The sequence below is a fragment of the Mesocricetus auratus genome, unplaced genomic scaffold (genome assembly GCF_017639785.1).
Source record: "Mesocricetus auratus isolate SY011 unplaced genomic scaffold, BCM_Maur_2.0 Super-Scaffold_100004, whole genome shotgun sequence".
NCBI classification, from domain to species: domain Eukaryota; kingdom Metazoa; phylum Chordata; class Mammalia; order Rodentia; family Cricetidae; genus Mesocricetus; species Mesocricetus auratus.
The window spans coordinates 7,174,356-7,202,232 of record NW_024429189.1 but is presented as its reverse complement, the minus strand read 5'-3'; the positions used below and the strand labels follow the sequence as shown (position 1 = coordinate 7,202,232).

Below are 27,877 nucleotides of genomic sequence, written 5' to 3'. Positions count from 1 at the left end.
GGAGCCATGACTTAAGTAGCTGCCCCTCTGACAGACTCCAGGCAGCCATCAGTCCCTCCCCACATCTCTCATGAGGTCTTGCCATTATCTCCCCAGCAACAGTAAGGTTGCCAAAGTCCCAGGGAGTGAGCAGAGGGCGACGCTGACGCTTCGCAGAGGGACAGGCTCTTCCTCAGGAAGTCCTGCCCTAGGAATTATTGCTGCCACCCAGGAGCGGCTCCATCTTCCCTCTGCTCTGCGCTGTTTTGCATGGGAATGAGACAGACCCACAACTATCTTGTTGCTGATGTCCGTTTCCCTGGAGCACAGTGGCCAGTGGTTCTTGCAGCTCAGCAAACTGCCTGCTTCAGTGAAGCTAGAGGAAGTTCCCACCCTCTCCCCAGACTGGTCCAAGTACTAACTGGAGTGTGAGGCCCAACCAGAATCATTGCCTTTGTGGCACTCTTAAAACTCTCCCACCTAAGAGCAGCTATAGGGGTTCCAGGTACATGGCTTCCACTAAGCAACTCCCTGAAGGTTTCACTGGGGGTATATCCAACAGACTGTGTTTCCCATTGAATGGAATGAGACTAAGAAGAGATGGCAAAGCAGGGTGTTGTAGCGTAGGCCTTTAATCCCAGCACCGAGGCAGAGGCAGACAGATGTCTGAAATCCCTGAGTTTCAGGCCAGGCTGGTCTACAGAGCTAGTTCCACAGAGAAACCCTGTTTCAAAAAAAAAAAAAAGAAGAGATGGCGAAGGGTGGAGCCGTAGTGGAAGCCATTGTCTTTACTCTCAGAGGAAGGCACTGACTGGGCTGTGTTGTAGACTCAAGCCTCCTTCACAATGCAGCACTCTAGAAGGCAGGAGACACACTCAGAAATCGTCTTAGTCCTTCCGCTGTGGGGCCAGAACTGAGGAGAGGATCTGAGCCAGCAAGGCCCACGAGTCCACAGACAAAGCAGTCGGCTGGCCCATCTTGCCTTACAGGGGGTCATGGCAGCATTCTGAGTGACACACAGCAGCAGAAAGCGTGTACACAGCAGGTTAGGATTCAGTCCAACACCTTAGGTCAGGAAGGCTCCCCAAGAGGAGTGGTTTAGAACATGGCTGTCGTGACAGAGTATATTGTTTGTGGGGTGTCAGCCGGGCGGTGGTAGCGCGTGCCTTTAATCCCAGTGCTACGTTGCCATGTCTCTGGTTTCCATTTCCTTCTCAAGCTGGTCCAGGTTAGGGCAGGCTAAAAGGAGCCATGGGCCGGGCGGTGGTGGCACACGCCTTTAATCCCAGCACTCGGGAGACAGAGGCAGGTGGATCTCTGTGAGTACGAGACCAGGCCTGGTCTACCGAGCGAGTTCCAGGAACCATGGGTGACCCAGGTACTCCTCTGTCCTGGCCTTCCAGAGATACGCCTGTCACCAGGTGAGGGCACAGGCCAAGAGCATTGAGAAGACCTGGAGCTGTACACCCCAAGAAGCCCTGGGAAACACGGAAGGTAAGGTCAAGGTCTGCCCCCTGTTCTCAGGAGGATGCTTGGTTCCTGTCCATCTCCGATCTGACTCATTGCGTAGAAGACATTTACTGCAAGAGATGCAGAAATATTGTCAACTTGTAAGAGTGGTCCCAAATCCACAGGTGGGAACCAGGGCACATAGCAGGCCAGTAGGGGCAAAGAGAAGGAAGGGTCCGTCCCCAAAGGCTTGGTAGCTCAGCACAAGAAAGGACAGAGGTGTGCACCACAGGGGGAGGGACAGCCACCCTTTGACCTGGGAAGGCCAGCTGTCTCCTGGTGCTCCCAGGAAACCTGAGGGAAGAGGCGATATCCACAGGCCTTGAAGGACGGGAAAGGAAGCCTTGTGCCTGGGGCTGTTGACGAACAAAGGCCAAGGCCTCAGTATAAGGGCTTGGAGCATAGGAGGGGCCGTCGAAGGTCTGGGAACCTCAGCAACTGCTCCTCCTGGGGCCTTGGCAAGACGCTCCTGGGGCTCTAGGGTCCCTGGAGGCCGCCCTCCCCCACCGCCTCACCCCCGCCCCCGTGCGGCGCATTCTTCTGGTTGGCTGTCCTTCCGACGGTCCCCTGCGCGTCCGTCTGTCGGTCTTTCTTCTCTTGCCTGCACCAAAGCCGAGGCCCTATTCATTCCTGAGGCCTCTGCCCTCTCCTGAGCTGGTCCCCGCTCGGCGAGCAGCTGCTATGCTAATGAGGGCGGCGGCGGGTGGGGCGGGCAGGCACTCACAAAGGCAGAGTCTTTACATTCAAAGCCAGCCGGGCCGTGCCTGCGAGCGCGCCAGGCGAGGCGGCGGGGAGCGGCGCCCGAGGGCGCACCGGCTGCCCCGGCACCCACTGCCGGGCGCGGTGTGAGGGCAGAGACCAGCTGTCGTCTGCTCGAGGTCACAGCCTGGGACCCGCAGCTCCTTAGAAGGACCTGCCTGAGCTCTCCAGACGCCCCTCTTAGTGGCTCGGGGACGCTCGGTGCACGTGTGCATGGCTAGTAGTCACCAAAGGTGACTGTGCCGCCCTTCCCGGCACAAGGAGGTTGGATAAAACCCAAGTAGAGTCTGAGGACCCTGATCCAAACAGGAGCAGAGATCTCCGGTCACTTCACACGAGCCGGCGGGGTTCCCCTTCCTCCCGGAGGGACCGAATGGGGGGCCGGGGGCGCTTGGGGAGGGGCTGTGACACAAGCCTTACTCTCCGGATCTCGGACGCGTCTTGTCCAGCAGGGGCCTTCCTAGCCTCTGATGACCACGGCCCTTCCAGACTTTGTACTAGAGGTCAGGAACTTAAAGCTGGGGAGAAAAGGATGGAAACTGGGGAGGGGACGGTTGTGACTGGCCTGCGAGACTATGCTGCCGCCCTGTGGCCACGGCCCGCACTGCGGTCCTCGCCAAGAGCACTAAGGTGTCTGACCCAGGGAGTCAGCTATGTCTGATCACCTTGTTACCTAGGACTCCAGACTCCATCCATCCATAGGAGACAGGCAGAGAAGGTTGGGTGAAGCGCTTAGGTCACGAAGGAGCAAGAGCTGTCATAGCACATATCAGAGAGGCCTGAGCAGCTGAGGCATGCCCCAGGGGTTATGGGACAGAGGGCAAGTTCTCAGGAACTATGACACCAGACCCAGACAGGCCAACTGACTAGGCATCTTGGGCCACAGTAATTAGCAATGGGAGACAGAGTTAGTGTATGACGGGCAGGTTAGATCGAGAGAAAGAAATAAGGGAAGACCAGAGAGAGAATGCACAGCAGGCCTTGGCACGGTTGCTGAAGTTGGAAGACTAATCATTCGTGGGATGCTCAGGCGATCAAAGGGTGGGGCATTTGGTGGGAAAGCATCCCAGGGTGTACCACTGCTTGACTGAGGCCAACAACCCAGCTGGGGCCCCTGAACTGCTACCGCAGTCCCTAGGATACCCAAACAAACCTTGAGTGGTGGCCCCTCACCAAGATGTTGACCTGATGAAATGGAAAAAAGATGATATTCCAAGGCCCAAGACTTCAGCGATGGTTAGCAGAATACAACTGTAGCCCTGCATGCAAGGGCCACACTCCTAACGGCTTAAAGGACACTCAAAATGATCACGGGACAGGTTAGAAGGTGCCTCTGGGTCTAGAGCCTGGGTCATTGGCAGGAGCCATGTGGGCAAGACCCGTGGGCCCAGTGATGGCTAGCGGCTAGCACTAGGTACTGCCTGCACCTGCTACCATTATAAACTCTAAAACCTCTGAAACCATAAGCTAACTAAATACTTTTTTTTTTTTGAGATGAGGTTTCTCTGTGTAACAGCACTGGACCTCACTCTATAGACCAAGATGGCCTTGAACTCACAGAGATCTGCCTGCCCCTACCTCCCAAGTGCTGGGATTAAAGGTGTGCACCACCACCTGACTGAAACAGTATTTTTAAAAGTTAAAGAAAAGAGGGCTGGAGAGATGGCTCAGAGGTTAAGAACACTGACTGCTCTTCCAGAGGTCCTGAGTTCAGTTCCCAGCAACCACATGGTGGCTCACAACCATCTGTAATGAGATCTGGTGCCCTCTTCTGGCCTGTGGACATACAAGCAGACAGAACACTGTATGCATAATAAATAAATAATTCTTTTAAAAAAGTTAGAAAAGAAATAAAACATGATTTCAGGGGACGGAGAAATGGCTTCATGACTAAGAGCAAGTACTGCTCTTGCAAAGGACTGTGATTCAATTCCCAGCATCCATGTCTGGCCATTCACAGGGCCTGTAGTAATTCCAGCTCCAAGAGATCCAACACCCTCTTCTGGCCTCTGAGGACACCGACACTCATGTAAGTATAATTTAAAATTATCTTTTAAAAAATAGGGGCTGGGCCGGGTGGTAGTGGCACATACCTTTAATCCCAGCACACGGGAGGCAGAGGTAGGCGGATCTCTGTGAGTTCGAGGCCAGCCTGGTCTACAAGAGCTAGTTCCAAGACAGGCTCCAAAGCCACAGAGGAACCCTGTCTCAGAAAAAAAAATGAGGGCTGAGCTGGGCAGTGGTGGCACACACCTTTAACCCAAGCACTTGGGAAAGTTAAGCTGGAGGAACTTTATGAGTTCAAGGCCAGCCTGCTCTACAAAGTGAGTTCCAGGACAGCCAGAGCTGTTACACAGAGAAACTCTTGTCTCAAAATAAAGTGGCAGGGGTGGGGTGGGAGGTTGGAGAGATGGCTCAGAGGTTAAGAACACTGGCTTGTCTTGTAGAGGACCAGAGAGATTTCAGTTCCCAGCACCTACATGGAGGCTCACAGCCATCTGTAATTCCAGTTCCTGAGAATCTGAGTTCCTCTTCTGACATCCCATGCACCAGACATAAATGAAATCCACAGACATGTATCCAGGCAGCACACCCACATTCATGAAATAATAATAATAAATCTTTAGAATTATTTTTCAAAAATACTAATATTTTACCAGAAAGAAATAGCCTCCCCGTGATGGGCCTCATCAAAGCCTTGCTACCTCCACCTCCATCATTTCCATCTAATCTACAGCTCTCCTGTTGCCAGAGCATGCTGTCAGAAACACGGGCACGTTTGTGCCTTCCTACAATGTCAGTTCATTGGATAAAAACAAGCTCATAAACTAGGTCAGTTGCTATAGCTGCAGTTGGCCAAGCAGTCCTGATTTCCCTTGACAATTGGCCATTAACAAACACGGGTTTCCTGTTCCAGTCTTAATAGCCAATATTAAGTTCAGATCACACATTACACATCACATGGTAGTTATTTTATCTATGTAACCAATACAGGTTATAGAAAGATTACAAGAGGGTAAGAGGCTGCACCAGAGATGTCTTATTAGACGAAGAAGCAGAAGGCTGGTTAGAACGCAAAAAGAATCTGTAAGTTAGAGGGCTGCTGGACCACCAAGCCCAGGTGTCCACCCATCACACACATCACCACTCCTCAGACCTTTCCATTTCTTTCCTTTGTGATGGCTACACTTACTCGACTTTCCCAAACCTAGAGTTGAGAATAACTACCTCCTCCTCCAGTTACCATCCCCAGGTGGGCTGTGGTAGAGGCTTGACCGGGAATGACCCCCTTAGGCTCAGACGTTAGACTGCTGGTCCCCAGTTGGCCTAACTCTTAGGGAAGAGTTAGATGTGACCTTGCTGAAGGCATGTCACCAGGGCTTTGAGGTTTCAAAAGACTGAGGACACTTGGAGCTAATTCTCTCTGCTTCCTGCTTGTGGATCACAGGAGGACTGATGCAAATTGAGAGCTTGAGGCCAGTCTGGCCTACAAAGAGTTCAAGGCAAGCCCGGGCTGTGTAGCAAAATCCCATCTCAAAAACAACACAAAAAGAGAAAACACATGAAGGAATGTGAGTTCTAGGTTAACTAAGTTCTCATAGCAAGTCTTTCTCAAAAGAATAAAAGCATTAAAAACTAGTTATTTATGGAGTTCCTGCACAGTCTCTGCTGGCTGCGCTATGAAGCTCAGCTTCCTATTATACTTCCCTCTTCAGAACTTCTTGGTTATTGAAAAATAGGACAATCATTTGACCCCCATGGTGGTATATAAGTTTTAGGTGGGCCTGGGCTACCAGTGTGAAAACCTGTCTGAAAACAAGAACTGTCATTTGTGGGGGGAGGTTTGGGGGGTTCTGAGACAGGGTTTCTCTGTGTAGCCCTGGCTGTCCTGGAAATCAATCTGTAGAACAGGTTGGCCTTGAATACAGAGATCTGCCTGCTTCTGCCTCCTGAGTGCTGGGATTAAAGGTGTCTGCCACGACGCCCATCTCTAAGCCTAGGAATTATTAAATACAGAGACTTAGAGAAAGAAGCTGGTGAATTTACCATGGACAGGTTTCAGTGTGCCTTTCTCAATCCATAGGTGAAGCAACAGAAGAACCAAAGGAAGACCGTAAACTCTTAGATTCGCGCTACAGTTTATTTACAAGCATGATACAACCTGCTCAGTGTTGGGTGTACAGGACTCTTAAGACCAGAAACTGGCCTCGATGCTGTTATTTTATAAATAAATAAGAGGAAAACTTGCACGGGTTTGGATCTTCACTAAACGGATGTTCTGAAATGTTAACTGAGTGAATACCAGCAACACTTGGCTGGGTAGGAGACACTTCCAAGTGGGTTTTCAGGTGACACTCCTGGGGGCCTTCTTGGGGGGTGCTGAGGACCCCAGCATCATCCTGCAAAGACTTGCCCCGCACCCCACTCAGCAGGTCACGCACAAACCCCTGAGGCATCAACACAAAGGCCTGAAGACAGAGCAAGAGCCTCTTCCTTCCCTGCGGCTCAGCAGGTGAACTGAGGTGGACATGGGAACCCCTTGGATTCCCAGGTCTGCATCCCATTGCAACCCTGGCCCAACCTTTCAACCTCGAGCAGACCTCAGAGCAGGAAAGAGTCCTGGGGCCTGAGGAAGGATGTGCTGGTCACCTCCCAGGCATAAGGTCTGTGTGCAGCAGGTGAGGGCGCCCATCGGCAGAGTCCCTCTCCCAGCGGCTGCATCACTCAGGTCCTCAGACCATGGCTGGAGCAAGCTGAATGGGAGACAAGGAAAACTTGTGGAGGGCCTGCTCGGGGCTGGTGATCTAGGGAAACCTGAGTTCGGGTGGTTTCCCGGCAGGTCCCCTCGGGGTGGGGAGGATGCATCACCTCTCTGGAGGGGCTCCTCCTCTCTGACCTCTTCTGGTGTCATGACCCTTGCTGTATTCTCAGGCCCCACAATGGTGATCATTTGCAGGCAAGGGCTGGGTGCAGCCACCAGGAGGCAGCACAGAAGTTGCCAGAGCACTGAGGAGCCTCACGGCAAGAAAATCCCACAGCCCTTGGCCATTGAGCATGCGCAGATGGGATTGAGAGGGCTGAACCTAGGACGCCAAGGGCTATGGAGAGCCTCACCCACATTTAACTGTGGTAGCCGGACAGTTGCACTGGCGAGGACAAGGGGTCTCCACATGCAGTCCAGCACAGGCAGGTAGAGGCCTTGCCTCCTTTGGTCATCCCGTGGGTCCAGCCAAGAGCCTGAGCTGCTCCCCACCCCGTCCTCACGGGGCCTCATGCATGCCTGGTGCTTCCTGCAAACAGAAGCCTCAAAGACCCTGTCCACTTCCACTGCTGCCGTTCTATGTCGTGGACTGAAGGGCTGTCACTCCAGAGCAGGTGGCAGAGGAAGGATGAGTCCCCCAGCACTAGAAGGCTCTAGGGACCCTTTCCCGGGGAAACCTGAGCGTGGCTGGTTTCCCAGCAGGCCTCCCCAGGGTGGATAGGGATACATCACCCTTCTGGAGAGGTTCCTCCTCTCTAACCTCTTCTGGTAAACAGGACCCTGCACCTTTTAGCTGGCTCCAAGGTCAGCTCTGCGTGTGTGTCTGTGGCTGGAGCAAACAGGTAGCTAGCTGGTCTCAAGAGGCTGGCTCTCCGCTAGGCCCACATTCAGCCAAGCCCCTGCTCCGTGACACTTGGGGGTTCCACTAGATCTACTCACCGGCTTGTAGACCTCTATCCACCCGGCCTGGAGAAGTGTTCCCCACCTCTAAGCTAAGGAGGCATCCAAGGGGGTCACAGTGTGAGAAGCACGGGGAATAATACCACGTGTTCCGACAGGACCAGCTTCACAGACAGCTACTCACCCTGAGATAGAGATAAGCTGTACCATGAATGCACACATCCGCCTCCTAGGGTTGTGGAGGCCCTATCACATGATGGACATAGTGGGGGGCTGAGGAGAGGGACTAGACTACAGACAGGAAGGAGGCTGCTTTCCTGGTGACCCTGGGGGAATCTCAAGGCTCAGGGGGGGAAGAGGAAGTGGGAGGGAGCTGGGAGCCCAGCCTTCCCTGGCTCCTAGAGTGAACCAGCTTGGGGGCCACAGGTCACCTGACATGCTTCCTGCTTTCTTCAACAGCTCAAATGCCGGGGGCCACTGGCTAGTGTCCAGCATGTGCTGGCTTCTGCTGCAGGAGGTTGACCTTAGCTACTACCTGCTTGCAGCCTGTAATGGCAAATTCATGTCCAGCAACATGGTAATAGCTGAGCTGCTCTGCCAGATGCTCCGCCAGCTCCTGCTCGGGGAAAAAGCCCTCTCCCGCCATCTCCTCTCGGAAGCAGTTGACCACATCTGGCTTGTCTAGCAGCAGGAAGGGCACGATGGCCGCAGAGTGCCACAAAGGGTGCTCTCGGGCCAGGAGCTCGCGAAGGCCGCTGTGTAACTCCTCCTCAGCCTGGGACACCTCAGCCTGAGTGCTACCTGCGTTGTGGCGGTGTGGGGGCAGCATACGTGATGCGTTCTGTAGCACAAAGTGTGTGATCTCTAGACCGCCAACGCCACTGAGGAGTACATAGATAGCGTTGTGGAAATGGTGCGAGCGCTGTGGCTGCAGGAGGCCGTGCAGTTCATCTAGCAGCGCCGGTGGCAGGAGTTCAGCCTCATCCAGCACCAAGAGAGGGGTCTTCTCCTCGGCCTCAGCCTGTGCCACCACATCTGCCACGCGCCGTGCCAGCTCCTTCCGGCAGTCCTGAACGGGGCGCAGCTCTGGACAGTGATGTCGTGCATGGTACTGCAGTACCAAAGCGCCATCCTCCAGCACTGAGTGGAAGTGGCGTACCAGGAGGCGCCCCACGTGACTTTTGCCTACACCACTGGGCCCATGCAGAGCCAGAAGCAAGGGATGACTGTGCACGTGTGTAGCCAGGTAGTCCCGCAGCAGGGCCATAATGCGGCTCACAGCAGCTGGCTGGCCAAACACAGAACGCCGCAGCGCCTTCTCCAGCCCGTCAAGGTCATAACGTTGTGCATTATCGTCCAGATTCTCAATGGCGTTAAGAACCTGGAACCCCACGATGGCTACAAGCAGCAACAGACAACGCTGTGCACGGCTCTGGCGCTCTGTGCGGGGTCGGTACTTTCGTGAGGTTTCGGGGTAGAGCACTACCCGACTACGCCTACGTCTCTTGCGTGGTGTCCTGGAAGACAACTCCGTCAGGCTGTCGAACGTGAAGAATTTAGGTTGGTCTAGGTCCGCACGCAGAATCCCGGAGCTGCCGCTGGACCCGAGTACCCCTGTCCCAGCGTCCGGTTCGGTGCCTAGCTGCAAGAGGCGCCTCTTGCGCAGGACGCAGACACGGCGGCGCAGACGGAGCACTGCGCGCACCGGCGCGATCACGCTTGGGCCCTTGGCCTGGGGCTCTAGGCTAGGTTGGCTGCGATCCATGGTGTAGGAGCTGTGCTGGGCATACAGGTCCCCCTCCCTGCAATAGGAAAATTGGAGGATCTCCTGAGTCCCTGATCTTAGTCTCTGGGGGTCGCTTAAGGTACTTCACGGCCAAATACTGGCTCCGCCTCGCCTCGCCTCGCCCCACTGACCAGGAAGCCGCTGCTCAGCAGGAGGGCCCCAATGCATGCAAATCTCTAGAGTCCTCCCAGAAAGAGCCCAGGCCTTGAGGAAGTGAGGGGGTGGGGTGGGGGTGTTGTATAATTTATCAGGCTGCTGACTTCCCTCTTGGAGCAAGAAACGGAGGATTCGGGGTCACACCGTCACCGATTAGAGGTGAAGAACGGTCAGACTGGACCCCGCACCACCCCCTAGCACCTATGGGACAGTCAAAAGGCCTTACAGGTCCCAAGTAGGCCCCTTGCACCAGAGGACTCAGTACCCCTAAGAGCTGAGACTGCCCCCATACTCTGGGACAGTTGGTGGAAAGGTATGTGCAGACCAAACTTCCATGTTTTGGGGAACAGTCCCTAGCACTGCCCCCCAGTCACAACCTAGGCCTTTCAACCCCACTCCCATCCCTAACCCCTACCCATGCCCAAACCTGGGGTTCCTCAACATCCTCCCAGTGGACACAGCAGAGCAGAAAAACGAACAAAAAGGAGAGCCGGGGAAAGGGTAGAGCCCTGACTTATGAGGCTGGCCTGAACCTCTCCATCTGCCCCCTACCTGCAGCTGCTGAGACTCCCCAGTTCAGCCACTCCCCTCCAAGGCCAGGAAGCAGGAAATGCTAGTCTTCCCCACAAAAGGTGAGGTGGGTGGGTCAGGGTCCGCCTGACTCAGCTCAGGCTTGAAGGGGGCCGTGACTCCTGCCAGGTCCCCTGGGACCGAAGCAGAGGAAGCTCTGGGGAGGTTTCCGCTGAGATGCAAAGGAAGTGAGTCAGGGGTGCTGGCAGGCGGAGCTTGGGCTGAATGGATGAGCGGGTGGGGGAGGCCTGGCTGACCGGTCTAGAACCCCTAGTCTGCAGTCCCCGTCCCTGTGTTTCTGCCAGGGAACATAGGGAGGGAGGGGCCCTTCCAGCAGTTCTTCCCGTAGGCCCCCGGGACTCTCGGAAGCTCAGTCTGCCCTTTAATGACCCTGCTTCTGCCAGGGTAGTCCTTCCCCTGACCCAGCAAAGCTAAGGGACTCTAGAGATCCTATGGAGGCTCTCAGCTCACTGTAAATAAGCAGGAAGCGGGTCGTTTTCCTCTTTCCCGTCCTCCACCATCCCTTTACCCATCCAGCTGCACTTCTAAGACAAGACAAAAGAGACAGAAGTTCGAGAGCTAGGCTCAGGGACCTTCTGAACAGGGAGAAGCACATTTAGAAATGTCCTTGGGCCAAGAATTGGAAGACAGAAGCTTTAGACTTTTCACAGCAGCCTGCTTGCCTGGGGCCCTGCCCACCTCCGTGCCCATTTCTGCAGGAAATGGCCTGCCTGGATGGCCCCAGACTCCTCCCATTCTCATGGGGAGCTGGTTTTCTTGGCCAGCCTGGAACTAGGTGAAATATCCTAGTGGATTCTGACTAACCAGGCCTTAGAGAGGAGGGTCTTTTAGGAACCTCCACTCTCCTGTCTATAACTTTCATGACCCAGGAAGGACACCAGCCCTGAAGCAGCTGACCAGACCCTAAAAGAAAGAGACAGAGTAATCTCCAAGTGGGCCCAATGTTGGCCAGTCACTTTTGCAAGAGGCTGATCTGTCAAACTTTCTAGGGTCCAGTCTCACTCTGGGGTAAGGAAACGACCTCCTGAAAAGTGGCACATTCAGAGAACTCAAAGAGTTAATCTTTGCAAGGATCAGGCCTTTATAGAGAGGAAGCCCCCAAGCCCCACCGCTCACTCCCTTGTCCAACCTTACCAATTCCAACCCAGACCCTCTTCACCCACCAAGCCCCTTCCCTTTCCAGGACAGCCAGGGCTACGTGGAGAAATCCTGTCTTTAAAAAATAATAATAGGGAGCTAAAGAGATGGCTCAGAGGTTAAGAGCACTGGCGGCTCTTCCAAAGGTCCTGAGTTCAATTCCCAGCAACCACATGGTGGCTCACAACCATCTGTAATGAGATCTGGTGCCCTCTTCGGTGTGCAAGCATACATGTAGGCAGAGTATTGTATACATAAAAATAAATAAATCTTAATAATAATAATAATAATAATAGCTGGGCATTGATGATGCACGCTTTTAATCCCAGCACTCAGGAGGCAGAGGCAGGTTCAAGGCCAGCCTGGTCTGCAGAGCTAGTTCCAGGACAGCCTCCAAAACAATACAGAGAAACCCTGTCTCGAAAAACCAAAATAATAATAATAATAAATAAAAGAGTCCAGTAGCACTTTCCCCAACTGAAGGCCTGCACCCATGACTTATGATCTTTCCTCGGCTTAGCAGTGTTCCTGTGGTCCCACAGTCATGTGGCTATGGTGTCATGTGTTGAAGCGTCTCCCAGGCCCCCAATCAGAAGTGGTAGAAGGTTGAGAATTCAATCAGCTGTGGTGTACCTCCAAGATGGGTGGTGTTAGGATCAAATGAGATTATGGAACTGGTACCCTCAGTCAGTCCCATGGCTTTAAAGAGAACACACACACACACACAATCCCTGAGGTACCCTTCGCCTCAGGCCTCTGCTGGAAAGATGGCTGTCATCAAATACACCCTGAACACACACATACACACACACACACACACACACACACACACACACACACACACACACACACACACCATCACTATGAGGTACCCTTTGCCTCAGGCCTCTGCTGGAAAGATGGCTGTCATCAAATACACTCTGGACTTTGGACCAGGTCCTTGAGCCAAAATAAACACACTTTATGACTCATCTAGCCTATAGTGTTATAACAGAAAACTGAACTAATACACTCCCACCCCCGTTCCCTCAGCTTCAGGGATACACTAGACTGCCTCCCCTGCCCCACCAGGTGACAAACAGCCAAACTCAACCAGGGAACATAGCATTCATCCACAACTGGGAAAAGCCAGGTATAGACTTGGGGTCCTGCAACCCACCCACACCTGCCTGACCCCATCACAGCCAGGGGGCTTTCATTATGCCTCAGATAGCTGCCCTGCTCAGCCATTGTCTGGTGTTTCACATCCTGAAGAGAACAGTGATGCCCAATGCCCAGCTGGACTCTCCCTACCATCCAAGGGATAACTAAGCTGCCATATGGCTGGAAAGTGTGATGTTCAGAATCACTTATGACCTAGGGCTCATTCTTGGTCCTCCTAGCAATTCCTATGCCTCATTCTAAAAGGAGTGAAAGATTGCACACCTAGATATTGGGACAGAGATCAAGACACAGAGCTGAGAGGCCCTGATATCTTCCAGCAGCTAGGCCCTAAACCAGGTCACTCAGAACAGGGTTTCCAGTCAGGGAGGCCAAAGCTTTGACTCTCCACAAGAATATTGCACCCTCCAGATGTGGTGGCACATCCCTTTAGTCCTAGGCAGGCAGATCTCTGTGAGTTCAAGGCTAGCCTGGTCTACAAAGCAAGTTGCAGAACAGTCAAGAGCTGTTACACAGAGAAACCCTGTCTTGAAAAAAAAAAAAAGAACAAAAGAATCTTATGCCCACCCCTGCTCTCAGCCTCAGGACAAACGAATCCTCTCACCATGGATTTATCAAAATGTGTTTTATTTACATAAGTGGAAACTTCAGTGTGTACACCCATGGCTCCTTGCTCAAGGGCCAAAACATGTAACTGGGCAAGGATTTGCTGTGTTACAAAGGTACATACACTGAGTGGGGAGCTGCAGGGAAGGGCTCTGCCTACAGATCTGTCAGCAAGGACTGTGCCCTGACAGAAGCGGCCTCAGGCCTCTGCCTCCTGCAGACTTTCCACCTGGCTTCTGTGGAAGGCGCCATGCCTGTGCTTGGGATAATAAGCCCAGCCCATCTGCTTTGGCAAACCCAGTATACCTGTCTCCTTGGGCTTTGTTCAGACTATCATGTCAGTCAGGCTTTTTCTTAATACCAACCGTCATCCATCTCTGCCAGGGTCAAGCAGGGGTCAAGCCCCACCATACCATACCATCATGGGTCCCCCCTGATGTGTGAGTACACTGAGGACCTTTTGGGACCAGCTCCAGACAGCAACTTAGAGAACACCCTGCCAAGGAACAGCCCTCAGCTCACCCTGCACCCCTAGCTGACTAGGCCCCTTCCACAGGGCACTACCCCTCAGCAGCCCCACAGAGCCTCATAGTGGAGCTGGGGCAGGCACATTGGGAAGAGGCAGCTCCAGGGCTGGCGTCTCTGCAGCTTGGGTAGGACTGGGCTTTCGATGGTCCAACTGCTCCAACTTCTCACCAAGCTGGGAGTAGAGCTCCTTCACGGCCTCCCCACTCTGTAAGAAAGCCAGACACAGGCATTGTGGTGGTTTGAGAGAAAATGGCCCCAAAAGAGAGTAGCACTGTTAGGAGGTGTGGCTTTATTGGAGTAGGTGTGTCACTATGGAATGGGTTTTGAGGTCTCATATATGCTCAAGCCATACCCAGTGAGACCACTTCCTGTTGCCTGCAAGTCAAGGTGTAGGACACTCAGCTACTTCTCCAGCACCATGATGATAATGGACTAAGCTTCTGAACTGTAAGCCACGCCAACTAAATATTTTTCCTTTGTAAGAGTTGCTGTGACCATGGTGTCTCTTCACAATAATAGAGACCCTAATTAAGACAGGCATGCAAGGGGGCTGGAGAGATGGCTCAGAGGTTAAGAGCACTGACTACCCTTCCAGAGGTCCTGAGTTCAATTCCCAGCACCCACATGGCAGCTCAACTCTAATTCCAGAGGACCTGACACCCATGACAAAACACCAATGCACATTAAAAAAAAAGACAGGTATGCAATAGGGTAGGTAGTCTGAGCAGTGGTCTGAGCCTACTTGAAGGAGTGAACCCACACATCAGACCAGCTAGTAAGAATACAAAAGTAGCCGGGCGTTGGTGGCGCACGCCTTTAATCCCAGCACTCGGGAGGCAGAGGCAGGCGGATCTCTGTGAGTTCGAGACCAGCCTGGACTACCGAGTGAGTTCCAGGACAGCCTCCAAAGCCACAGAGAAACCCTGTCTCGAAAAACCAAAAAAAAAAAAAAAAAATACAAAAGTAGGCTAGGCGGTGGTGGCACCCATCTTTAAGCCCAGCACTTGGGAAGCAGAGGCAGGTGGATCTCTATGAGTTCAAGGCCAGCCTGGTCTACAAAGTGAGTTCCAGGACAGCCTCCAAAGCTACAGAGAAACCCTGTCTCGAAAAACAAAAACAAACAAACAAACAAAAAAAAGGGGGATACCTACCTGGCCTGTGGGCTCCAGAGCCTTCTGCAATGCCTCCAGTTTGGAAGGGGCCACTCTTGGGTGCAAGTGGAGGAGAAGCCTCAGCACATGACGATGCACGTTCTCCTTCCTGGAAGAGATCAGTGAGGCTGGAGGAGCCGTAACAGCTACGTCTTCCTAGGCACAGCCTTCAGCGCTCCACCCCACTAGAGAACCGGGACATCCCAAGCCGCATCCAGGAATTACTCACTCTAGCACAGGTCCCGGTGCTCAAAGACCCATGTGTGGGCCTTCAGCAGGACGGGGCCTCAACGGCCCTCCCACACTGTCAAGCACAGAACCGACAAGAAATGAAGGTCCCGTGGGGGGGGGGGGGTCCTACCTGGGAGAGGCAGTGAGGAAGAAGCCATCGAAGAGGCTGCTGCAGAAATCCTCCAGGGCAAATTCATCAGCCAGCAGTGCCAGGCTCCCAGTGAGAAGGTGGAGAAAGATGTCACCGAAGGCCAGGTCACCAAAAGTTTCCACTGTAAAGACAACAGGGTGGCTCGGCCTCTGCCCTCAGGCATTCTCCAGGGTTTCAAGGTCTGAACAGGACTCAGGTGAGCAGAGAGCTGGCCAGGTGAAGGAGATAGGTGGTAATGGCTCTCAGCAGGGAAGCAAGACCACAGCTGGAGTGTGGTGAAGGGAAGATGCTGTGCCCAGCAGCCATGGGCTCTGGTCTGAACTGACCTCCACGGAAAGCCCACAGACAAACAACCAGAGACATGCAGCCGCATAGGAGTACACCTCAGAGGGGAGTCTGCCAAGCCCTCCCAAGGACTCCTCAGTTAAGAATACAGAGAAACACTGCCAAACCAATCCCCTGTTAGAAGACACCAAAGCAGGACAGATGGTCAAGCAATTGCAGATGAGTCCTGCTCACAAACAATGACATGAAGAGCAATGCTACCACAGACAGGACTGCTAGGGACAGACCGCAGTCACCGAACAAGAGATGACACGGTCCCACAGCCCGGTCTTGTCTAAGGAAGGATGGACATGGTGTAAACAATCTTGGGATCCACCACCACTCCTGACAGTTGGGAGCAGGTGTTTTGATGGTAGAACCAGTTGATACCACTTGAACCTATGGAAAAGCTGGAACACTTTTTGGGGAGACTCAGCTGTTCTGGGCCCACTACTGAAAACAGATTTGATGAATCTCAGCCATGTGATGACTACCACCAAGAGGCTGAGATGCTTATATCCTCCCACCTTCAAATAACCATGGCACTTGAAAGGCAAGCAGGCTTGCACTATGAAGTCCTGACTGGAGCCCATACAACACGGCCGAGACACAGGAACTTGGCCGTCACTCATCCAGTGACACAAAGCTCACAACAGGTTTGTTCAGAGGAGGCCCTGGTCTTAGTTCTTAAAGTCATCTTTTTTTTTTTTTTCAGGTAGGATGCCTACTAAGCTGCTGAGACTAGTGCTCTGGTCTGACTCTGAAACATCTACAGGCTCATGGTTTGAACATCTGGTCCCCACTGGTGGTGCTATTTGAAGGGAGATGAGGTGGCTGGTGGAAGCAGGGCACCTGTGCAGGCATTGAGGGTCACTGAGTCCTCACTCTGCTTCCTGGGTTGCTGTGGTTGAATGGCCTCTGCCGCACACTCCACTGCTGTGAACTGAGCAGCTCTGCTATGTCTTCCCCACCAATATGAGCCGAGACTCTGAGACAGAGTCAAAATGACTCTTTTGGGACCGGAGATGACTCGGGTTGTGGTTAGAAGCGCTGGCGCTCTTGCGGAGGACCCACATTCAATTGCTAACATCCACATAGTGGTTTACGGCAGCCTCTAACTCCAGATCCAGGGGCCTGATTCCTCTCTGGACTCTGTGATCACTGCACACATCTGGTATACTTATATTCCTTTAGGCAAAACACTCAAAATAAAAATAAACTCTTAGCCGGGGCTTGGTGGCACACACCTTTAGTCCTAGCACTCAGGAGGTGGAGACAGGCAGATATGTGACCTCAAGGACAACCTTATCTACATTGTGAACTCCAGGACACCCAGAACTATATATTGAGACACTGTCTCAAAAAAAAAAAAAAAAAACCAAACAAACAAAAATCAAAGTAAAAAAGTCTTGTTTTTTCTGTTGCTTCTGTTGGTGTCACAGCTATACACAGTACCTAACATGGCTGGGCATGGTGGCATACACCTGTAATGTCAGCAGGTGGCAGGTAAAGGCAAGACCAGGAGTCTAGTCCATATTTGGGGCCAGGCACCGTGGCACAAGCCTTTAATCAGCACCCGGAGAGCTGGGTGTGATGGCACACATCTTTAATCCCAGCATTTGGGAGGCAGAGGCAGGTGGATCTTTGAGTTCAAAAGCCACCCTGATCTATATGAGTTCCAGGTCAGCTAGGACTACATAGAGACCCTGTCTCAAAAATAAACAAATCAAACAAACAAACCAGTGGGTAAAGGCAACAAAAGCTTGGAGCCCTGAGTTTATTTCCTGGAACCCACAGGAAGGTAGAAAGAGAGAGCTAACTCCACAAAGTTTCCTCTGATCTGTACACATGAGCTGTGGCAAGCAAAGCTACAGAGATCGGCCTGCCTCTGCCTCCCAAGTGCTGGGATTAAAAGCGTGCGCCACCAACGCCCGGCCCAAGCAAGATTTTTTTATTTTATTTTATTTTATGTGTATGGGTGTTCTGCCTGATGTATGTGTGTATATTATGAATCTGTCTGGTGCCCACAGTGGCTAGAGGAGGACACTGGATCCCCTAGAACTGGAGTTACAGACAGCTGTGAACCACTATGTAGACGTGGGGAATTAAATGGGAGTCCTCGCCGGCCATTGGTGGCGCACGCCTTTAATCCCAGCACTGGGGAGGCAGAGGCAGGCGGATCTCTGTGAGTTCAAGGCCAGCCTGGTCTACAGAGTGAGTCCAGGACAACCTCCAAAGCAATACAGAGAAACCCTGTCTTGAAAAACCAAAAAGAAAAAAGAAAAAGGGAGTCCTCTGGAAGAACAGCAAGTGCTTTTAACCACTGAGCCATCCTCCAGCCTTCAGATTATTCTTTTTTTTTTTTTTTTTTGGTTTTTCGAGACAGGGTTTCTCTGTAGCTTTGGAGGCTGTCCTGGAACTCACTTTGTAGACCAGGCTGGCCTCGAACTCACAGAGATCCGCCTGCCTCTGCCTCCCGAGTGTCAGATTATTCTTAACATGACTGAATGCTGCACCACAGGTGCATTCCAGGTAGACATCCCCCAGTCGGGAACAAGCCACACTGCCAGTTTATTGGATGACAGACAGAAACAAACAGACTGAAATGCATGGACAAGGCAAATCAAAGTTACTCCACGTGTTTCTAAGTCTTAAGAAAGTTAACTCTGTGACCAGCAGGATGTCCTGATGTCCCTAAACCTAGAGGGCACAGACTATATAAGAGGAGTCTGGCCATACCTGATTTTAGCTCAGCAAGGCTCACTTCAAATTTCCTGACTCTAGAACAACAGACAGTAAGTCTGAGCTGTTTCAAGCTAAGTCTGTGGTAACTTGTTGAAAAGAAAACTAAAGACCAGGCCAAGAAAATCCAGTGAGATGGAACCAATATGCTCGCACAAGCAGAAAACAAATATACCAGTGACTTACAAATACATTTAGAGAAGAAGCTGGCTGGTGATGCCCAGCACTGAAGGGGTAAGGCAGGGGTATAGAGGCAGGTAGATCTCTGAGTTCAAGGCCAGCCTGGTCTACAGAGTGACTTCCATCACAGCCAGTAAAACTATCTTTAAAAAAAAAGGAGGGGGGGAGAAGTTCCATCTTTATGTTCAGTCTTCTATACTCCAGACAAAGGGTGAGTCCTTCATGCCTGGGGCCTGTCATCACAAAGACATAGGATGCCACTGCAGCAACTCTTCCCAATAAGCCTGGAGCTTTAGGTGGTTGGTTGTTTTTGTTGGTGTATAGAATCCTGTACCTTATCCATGCCAGGTAAACGCTCTTATCACTGAAGCATACTGTATCCCACGGCTTTTACTACTGAAGAGCCCAGTCAGAACTCCTGTTCCCCCCCAGGCAGCTAGGGGAAAGAAAGTGGGTCCCCTGGAAAGGGGACTGTCTGAACACCCAAGGAGTTGTTTTTTACCAATTAGAACAAAATAAAGGGGGTTTTTGTTATTTTTTGTTTTGTTTGGTTGGTTTTTTTGAAACAGGGTCTCCCTATGTAGCCTTGGTTGTCCTGGACAACCTAAACAGAGGGCTGGCAAGATGGCGCAGTGAGCAAGTAAATAAACAAACACAAAGAAACCACAATCCTAGAGACCTGAGTTGACTGCCTGGAACCCACTAAAGCTGGAAGGAGACAGCTGGCTATGTAGACCAGGCTGACCTTGAACTCACAGAGATCTGCCAGCCTCTGCCTCCCGAGTGCTGGAATTAAGTGTGCCACCATGCCTGGCTATGAATCCCTTCTGCAGGAAATCACAAGACCCACTAGCATCTCGGAACGAGAGCTAACCCTGCCTACAAACATACACACAGAGTGCCTCCTGACATGGAAATCAAGCTATGGAGGTTGGAGGTGAAGGCAGAAAGACAGTGGCAGAGCCCAGGGCCCAGGAGCTCAGGCCACAGGTGGCAGCAAGTACAGCCATCAGGACTCACCAAGTCCAGGCAGCAGGCGCAGGAGTGCATTTTTGTTTCTTTGCTTGGTAATGTGCAGGACGTAGTACAGTCCCACTTCACAAGCCATGCGTTGCTCCTGCAGAAACCTGCACGCAAGAAGTCACAGCCCTCCATCAGACTACCCGGCAGCACCTCCGCCTGCACCCCTCCCTCCATCAGACTACCCGGCAGCACCTCCCCCTGCAGCCCTCCATCAGACTACCCGGCAGCACCTCCCCCTGCAGCCCTCCCTCCATCAGACTACCCGGCAGCACCTCCGCCTGCAGCCCTCCCTCCATCATACTACCCGGCAGCACCTCCCCCTGCAGCCCTCCCTCCATCAGACTACCCGGCAGCACCTCCACCTGCACCCCGTTCTACTGCCTCCCCCAAACACCGCCCTGGAGTCCTACTTGGTGAAACTTTCAGGAAGTGTGTTGGGATACGTGACTGGGGCTTTCTCCTCAGCTGGAAGCTTCTGATCTACATTGAAAGTGTAGTCATCCACCACGAAGGACATGAGCATTGGCAGGAACTTGGTGATGAGCTCTGCTTCCTGGCAGAAGGAGTGTCAGAGGCCACTAAGGTCCCAGTGACCCCAGCCGCTCTCAATATACACCCTAACCCAATACACTTTCCTCAAACCCATCTTTCCTGGACATTGGTCCCCAGAATCCCTCCTTCCTGTTTCCTGAGACCCATGTCCATGGCTACATTCCTTTTTTGTTTCCCGAGACAGGGTTTCTCTGTGTAGCTTGGGAGCCTGTCCTGGAACTCGCTCTGTAGATCAGGCTGGCCTCAAACTCAGAGATCCACCTGCCCCTGCCTCCTGAGAGCTGGGATTAAAGGCGTGTGCCACCACCCCCGGCCAGTGCTGTGTCTTGAACTTCTCATTTGACATAATCATGGCTGCACCTGCAAAGCCCCTTGTGGGCCCCAGTCCCCATGGAATAGCTCACCCTGCATCCTTAATGGGTGTTCACCTAAAGACTCTAGAAGCAGAGTGCTGCTACCAGAGGCCCCACCCTGTCACTCCCCATAATTAGTAGAAAAGGAGGAAACTAGACCTCATACCATCTTGGGCTCCTTGAAGACCTGGCTGTCTATTAAGTCCCATGCACCTTGGCCCAGTGCCAGCAGCCTAAGTAGAAGAAGGAGGTCAGGGCTGTCCTGAAAGAAGACAGAAGTCTCAGCAAGAGCTCACAGGGACTGTGCCGTCCTCTGGTCTCACTGAACAAAGCAGGGTCTCTGCTTTCCAGGGCCAGGACCCTAGGAGAGCAATCATAAGGCACGCATGGCCCAACACCCACCCACTGAGTGAAACCCAACTTCACCAGTGACAGTATATCCTCTGCACAGCCACCAGCATGCCTATGCTCACCCTGGGCAGTGTCTCCTGGCTAACCAGCTCCTGCAAGTGCCTGATGGTGCTCAGGGACAGTGTGTTGATGGCAAAAGGGTCACACAGGATCATAGACAAATCCCTGGAAGGAATGAGACCTTGGTATAAATTGAGAAGCCTGGCTATTCTGTTTCTAATAGCTCCAGTGTTAGGCCAACTGAAGGGACAGCTACAGACTAGGTTGCAAGGGCTTAGAGACTGACCCAGAGGACAAGCCTCTCTGTATTGAATTCATAAATTGTCCATAACTTACTCAAAGATCTTCTAAACTACAGAGTAAAAGAAAAATCCCCCACTCCACCCCAAATAAATTCATACTCTGTTTCAAAAACCCTGACTGAGAGGCAAGTAGGGGTGGCACATGCCTTTAATCCTAGCATTCAGGAGGGAGAAGCAGACATATCTCTGTGAAGAGTTTGAGGCTACATAGTGTTTGGTCTACACAGTGAATCCACAAAACCCTATCTCAAAAGAAAAACAAAAACCATGGCTTAGACTCTAGGTTTAGCCAGTGGAAGAATATAATAAAAAACGCAGCAGGGCCATACCAGGAGCGCTGTATCTCCATACAGACAGAGGTTGCTGGAAATCAGACTGAAGCATCTCATCCAGTCCTCGACTCAACAGCCCATCCTAACTTGCTACAGACAGCCGTCTCCTCCTCCCTAAGCTGACTCCCCCAGGACATCCATGCCTCTCAGGTTTGGATCCCTTTGCTACTGCGACTCATTCCAAGCAATGAATTAGCACCGTTAGCAGTAGGCATGGTGCCCAGCATGACTGTCCCAAAACAGACGGGAATGGGCCCCAACTACCAACAGCAGACAGCAAGCCCCACCGGATGCTTGTTTTGGGATCCCAAGGCCAGGCCCTCATAGAGCTGACTCTCACCCCAGAACTTGCTCCTGCCCCTTCTTCACGCCATCAAGAAATCCCTGTAGCTCTCGGGCTCTTTTGCTGTCCACAAACCGCTCACGGATACAGGCATCCAGGCACCAGGTGAACTACAGGAAGGAAGCATACAATCTCAGAATACCCAGACTCTCACCCCTCAGTCAAACTCTGCCACTGCCCAAATGGCTGTGGGATAAACATAAGTCAAAGCCCATGACCCCACCCTAGGCCAAACCCTGGGTAGAAAGGGGAACTGGAGAGGACAAAGAAAATGGTAATTAGTAGAAGGGGGCCATGCTGAAGGTCTTCAGGCTTAGATAGTCAAGACCATCATTGTTTTGTCACTCAATCACTAAGTATTAACAAAGAAAAAGAAACACAGTACTCATCCCCCAGTGTCCGTAAGGAAACATGGCATGGTCTGAGACACGAGTGAGCTTTCATGGGGGACCAGTGGCCTACAGGGAGCAGGAGGCGCCTCAGGCCCCAAAGCAGCAAGTATCAGGACAGCACACAGAGGAGGCATATTTGTTTTCCCTGATAGGGAACTAACCAGGGCTGGCAGCTGGGCAGACATATTATGGCAGTTTTGTGGTGTTGCTCAGTGCTTAGCAATAAGTAACACCACATAGTACCCAAGAAGTAGTCTCAGATTTCCTGTGCTCTTGGTGGGGGATAGAGGGAGGTGCAGAAAACCCCATTCCTAGATTACCTTGGTGCTGGCCAGCAAGAGGCGCTGAGGGCTCTGGGGCAGGAGAAGCCAGGAGCCCAACAGAAAGATGGCCATAGGGCCTGCCACTTAGAGTGTGGAAGCTGCAGGACCAGCAAGAGGCAGCTGGACAGCCAGGTCTCTGCAGGACCTGTCCACCCCCAGCGGGGCTGAGGGACACAAAGCTTGCAGTCTGAGAAGATGTGGTCAGCAGGTCATTCCTGGATTAGTGAATTCAGAGGACACAGGACAAGTGCATGGGTGGCATGCAGTACTACCTTATGACAAGGATCCACAGTACAGATGTCGCTGACGTCCAAGTCATGCAGGGACATGAGCAGCTCAGCTCGTAATGTGCAATAGTGCACGTTCCTGGTGCGCAGGAACAGTGTGCGCAGAAACTGCAGCACCATGTCATAGAGCTTCACGTTCTTGCCTACCATCTGTGTGAGCTTCTGTACCACCTAGGGGAAGACAGACAAATGCAGTCCAATCCTCACCCTTCGACGGGAGAAGTGGCACACACCTTTAATCCCGGCACACACAAGGCAGAGGGGGATCCCCCTGGGCTCGCCTAGACCAAGTTCCAGGACAGCCAAAGCTACATAAATAAACAAACAAAAAACAAAACAAAACAAAGGCCCTGTCTCAGAAAGCAAAACACAAATACCATCATACCATCCAGGCAACGACACACACAGGTGCTCTAGTCCTGCACACAGAGCTGGCCAGTCTCTCTCTGGCATGACACATTTCTTTCTCTGCCACAAAATGTTGGCATGGTATTCCAGGGGGCCAACTTCTGCTACTCAAGGTGGTAGCTCCACATTTATCCCAGAGATACCTTGGTCTGTGATCTACTGTGACTTCAAGCACCTGCCTGTCAGGTTAAGGGGTAGGTGACTCATCCTAGAAGCAGTGCTGAGAGCCCATCTGAAGAAAGAGCCCTAACACATGAAGCTCAGGCTATGCTGCCACTGCCTCTGGGTCTAGGTTAAGGCCTATGAGGCCACACTGGGCTCTCTGCTTCCCTGTCTTCTTCCTAAGCTTATGGCTGTGGCCATCCTTGCCCCAACACTAGTACCAGGGCCACAGAACATAGGCCAGGGTGCCTGGGGTCAAACCACAAACACTGACATTCAGCTCTATCTTGTATTCTAGGCAAGGGCCACGAAGGGACCCTAGTGCCTACTCCCTTGGCAGGTGTCACCTACCCTACATCTACCCAACAAAGGCAAACTTCACAGTCCTGCTTAATATAAAGGATTCAGCCAATACAATTCACTCAGCTGCTAACTGGCCATGGTTAACTGAGTCTCAGGCCTATGGTACAAAGAAATATTTGGGGTTAGTCCAAAGTGAAGTTATCACAGGAAGCCCAAAGGCATCAGACTAGACTCAGAAGTCATCAGTGAAGGAGACAGGAGGGTGGCAAGAGCAGGTGGATGGTCTAGTAGTTCATTCTCCGAAACCCCTGCCGAGAACTCTTGGACTGACCTGGATCTTTACCTCAGAAACAAAATCTTCACTGTTGACATTACTCAAGCCATGTGGATGGCCCAAGGTCCCCTTGTTCAATGGGTACAGACCACAGAGACAGTCTAACCCTGACATGGAGTGTGCCTGCTTCACATATGATCAGCTTGGGACTACCTGCTCATAGGCAAGACAGTTGTCCTACTGAAAGGGGACCCATTAGCCTGATGTCTCCAGCGCTGTGAAATCATAGAGCACTTAGAAGAGTCTGCAAAGTTTCCAAGAAGAAAAACAGGCCAGCATCAAAGTGCCACAGATCAGACTCATCTGCAGAAACTAACAGCAGAGACCATCACCAAAGGTCTTTGACACTTTGGACTATAATTCTAAATCCAGTCACTTGGCCCAAAAGCCCAAACATCGTCTGGTGTGTCAGCTCTGGAAGCTTATCCCAAGAGTAATATACTCCAACAAAACAAGGATGGAATGCAGGAAAGGAAAGGAAGCCTGAAGAATAGAATAACCCACTCGACACAGGACGCAGGGCTAAATCAGTCCTGGTGTGGCCTGACATGTCAAAGTAGGATAGTCAAGAAGGCCAGTGGATCAGAGAGGCAGAAGAACCAGGAAGAAGCCAGCATGTCACTGGGCACCAGACAGAGAGCTAGACAACCGGAAAGTGTACACCTGAGCCCACACTTGCAAAAACCTGTTCTACCTTTCTCTACCTTATATACTTGAGACGGGATTCTTCACTAGACTGCAGCTCAACAGGTTTTGTTTGTTTCTGTCTGCACTGGCAGGCCAGCAAGCCCAGTGATTTCTCCTGACTCTGTCTTGTCCCTTCCAGCATGGGGGTCACAGGAACCTGTGGCCACCCTGGACTTCTTTATGAGTGTTAGGGATTCAAACTCAGATCTTCTTCCAAATAATCTTACCTCGAAAGCATCTTCCCATTCTGTCCCTACATACTTTCCTGCTCCTCTGGACAGTTTTCCCTTTGAGCTTATATACATAGGAATACAACTTTAAAAAAAAAATCAGCCCAAGACAAGGCCAGTCAGGCAGTCCTCCACCAGTCAGAAACGAGTGCTGTCTGTGGTCAATCACTAGAAGAAACGGGAGGTGGGAGAAAGGCCGGGGAGCAGAGGGAGCCTGTTCTGCCTGACAACGAAGGAAGGAGGAACGTTCAGGAAAGAGTGAGCAAGCACAGGGAAAGAAAGGCAGGAGCCACAAGTCCCTCCTACATGGCAGCCACCAACACCCACAGCGGAGCCTTAAAACCCGGCTGACCTCATCTACTTTTGTCAAAGTAGATACTAGGAAAATATGAATGGCTTACAGAACTCACTATCTTTCTACTGACCAGTGCTAGCCTATAGTAAGCTAGTTATAAAGTCTTGACTTAAGAACTGACAAGACGGGCCAGGTGGTGGTGGCGCACGCCTTTAATCCCAGCACTCGGGAGGCAGAGGCAGGAGCATCTCTGTGAGTTCGAGACCAGCCTGGTCTACAAGAACTAGTTCCAGGACAGCCTCCAAAGCCACAGAGAAACCCTGTCTCGAAAAACCAAAAAAAAAAAAAAAAAAAAAGTAAAAAAGTTGAATTCAGTGTTTTTTATATTTTTGAGAGGATATCTGCTACGTTACTCAGATGGGCCTCAAACTCACAGCAATCCTCCTGCCTCAACTTTCTGCCAACCAACCTTTTCCCAGTTAATACAAGCCCATGCTTACAGAAACAGACTAGTGCTCACACTCGCAGGGAAGAGGCAAGGGAGGGGCTGGCCACACATCCTGACAGTTATCGCCCTCATCCTGACTTCTTACCTCTCCCTGGCGCCTGGTCTTGGGAGAAGGGCTGAAGAAGTTGTGCAGGACAGAGAGCTCTGTGCTGAAGAGCGCACTCTCTTTCTCCAGGATGTACTGCTTCAACAGCGGTGAGACTTCATCACCAAAGAGCGCCTGGTTGTCTTGCCAGATCTGCCTCTTCACTTCCACCGCACACGCTCGGTACAATTCCTTGTCAGCCATCACCAGCTTCAGCTTCTTCTCGGGAACCTACATAGCAAACACCACAGCTCCCTGCAAGTGGTGCCCGTGCCCCCAAGTCTCCCTCACCACAGGCCAGGAGGCCTCAGCTGCCTACAGAGCCTGTAGAGCCCAGCCACAGCAACAGAGGCACCTGTGATGGACCTCCAAGTCTTAGCAGGTGAATTCGGACATCCAGAATCCCTACGGACCATTCCCAGGAAAGACCCACCCTCCAACTCAAGAGATAAGTGTGTTTCCATTTGGCTCATCCAAGGGAAGTCTGTGATACAGAGAAAGTGCCCAGAGCTTGCTGGAGGGCAAGTCCCTAAAACTTTCCAGGAGCTAAGATGATAGTCTGACCTCCACCAATCAAGGGTATGGGGCAGGCTAGCCAAGCAGTATGTATGGCAGGCTCACTGACCTCCCCCCGGGAGGGCTGGCTTCCCAACTCTCACCTTGGGCAAGTGTTTCATAACACACATCACCACTGGTTGTAAGGATGGCATCTTGACGAGAGAAAAGCTCTTTTCCAGAAGGTCTTCCAGCTTCTTGTACCTGGGCAGATTTGAACAGCTGAGAAAGTGGGTCTCCACACGCAGGATATACAGAGGAATCTCCTCCAACACATTCCAGGTTGTATTTACAAGTACGACTGTGCAGGCATAGGGCGGGGATGGGGGGGAGGAATAACTGCTACCCACAAAGATAAGCAGCTCCCTTGGGCTGGAGAGATGGCTCAGAGGTTAAGAGCACTGACTGCTCTTCCAGAGGTCTTGAGTTCAATTCCCAGCAACCACATGGTGGCTGACAACCATCTACAATTCAATCTGGTGTATATGTAATTAATAAATAAAAAAAATCTTAAAAAAAAAAGATAAGCAGCTCCCGAGTAGAGACCCACCTCTCCTCTGCCTTTCCCTCGGAGGCAATAGCTGACACTCGATCCAGCAGTTTGTCGCGAAGCTCATCAAACACTGACTGATGGAACTCCAGCCGCGGTGTCCCATGTAGGTCCAAGAAAGGCAGGGCCGACTGCAGGGAGGGCAGCAGCACCCCATTCTCTGTCTGGGAAAGCAGAGGGTCAACGCGTATGCATTTTGCTTGGCCGCGGCCAACTCAGCACAGGTACCATGGATGCCCTGAGTACACGAATCCGCGGTGGTAACCGCGAAAAAGGGAAAAACACTGTTACTCAGTGGGCTCCTAGCTCAGGACCTCCAGTGCCTCCATCCTAGGGCAGGGAGAGCGCAGAATTGTGTCCGGTTTCCCCAGCGGCCCGGCCCCCTCCTGCCCACCTGAAATTGCTCAATGGCCTTGAGCGGCTCGGTGCAGTTGGTCAGGGTCTCTTTCAGGTCCTCGCCATTGGCCACGCCCAGGTCCTGGAGCCCCGCGAACATGGCCGAGGCTCCGGCTGCCGCCCGGCTGTGTACCCCATCCCCGCCGCGCTCCCCTGGAGCCGTCGAGGACACCGAAGGAGCACCAGAAGCCCTCTCCACGGTGCCACGGGTACCCCCCGAACTCCGCTCGCCCGCAGCCTCCAGCGTGGCCAGATCTCAGCAGAGTCGCTTGCACCGGTCCACACCTCCCACTTCCGCCCTTCACTGCCTTGGTCCAGCACCCAATAGGTCCCGGGAAAACGCCGCCACCACGCGCAGGTTCCGGGCAGCGACTTGCTACCCAGTAAGAGTGA

The 27,877-nt window shown here is 52.2% G+C and overlaps 2 protein-coding genes across 2 annotated transcripts; both read right to left on the bottom strand.

Annotated features, from left to right (window-relative positions):
- Nucleotides 1–6,369: 6,369 nt before the first annotated feature.
- Nucleotides 6,370–10,569, bottom strand: Tor4a (torsin family 4 member A). Its single transcript, XM_013123250.3, has 2 exons — nt 10,404–10,569; nt 6,370–9,711 (listed from the first exon to the last, which is right to left on the bottom strand). The coding sequence occupies exon 2, from the start codon at nt 9,672–9,674 to the stop codon at nt 8,391–8,393; it is 1,284 nt and encodes a 427-aa protein (XP_012978704.1). The 5' UTR covers nt 9,675–9,711; nt 10,404–10,569; the 3' UTR covers nt 6,370–8,390.
- A 2,781-nt stretch (nt 10,570–13,350) lies between these two features.
- Nucleotides 13,351–27,796, bottom strand: Nelfb (negative elongation factor complex member B). Its single transcript, XM_040745266.1, has 13 exons — nt 27,483–27,796; nt 27,089–27,252; nt 26,643–26,742; nt 25,984–26,214; nt 22,957–23,142; nt 21,967–22,079; nt 21,055–21,157; nt 20,748–20,843; nt 20,087–20,229; nt 19,674–19,780; nt 15,387–15,528; nt 15,026–15,134; nt 13,351–14,079 (listed from the first exon to the last, which is right to left on the bottom strand). The coding sequence occupies exons 1-13, from the start codon at nt 27,582–27,584 to the stop codon at nt 13,933–13,935; spliced, it is 1,743 nt and encodes a 580-aa protein (XP_040601200.1). The 5' UTR covers nt 27,585–27,796; the 3' UTR covers nt 13,351–13,932.
- Nucleotides 27,797–27,877: the final 81 nt, after the last annotated feature.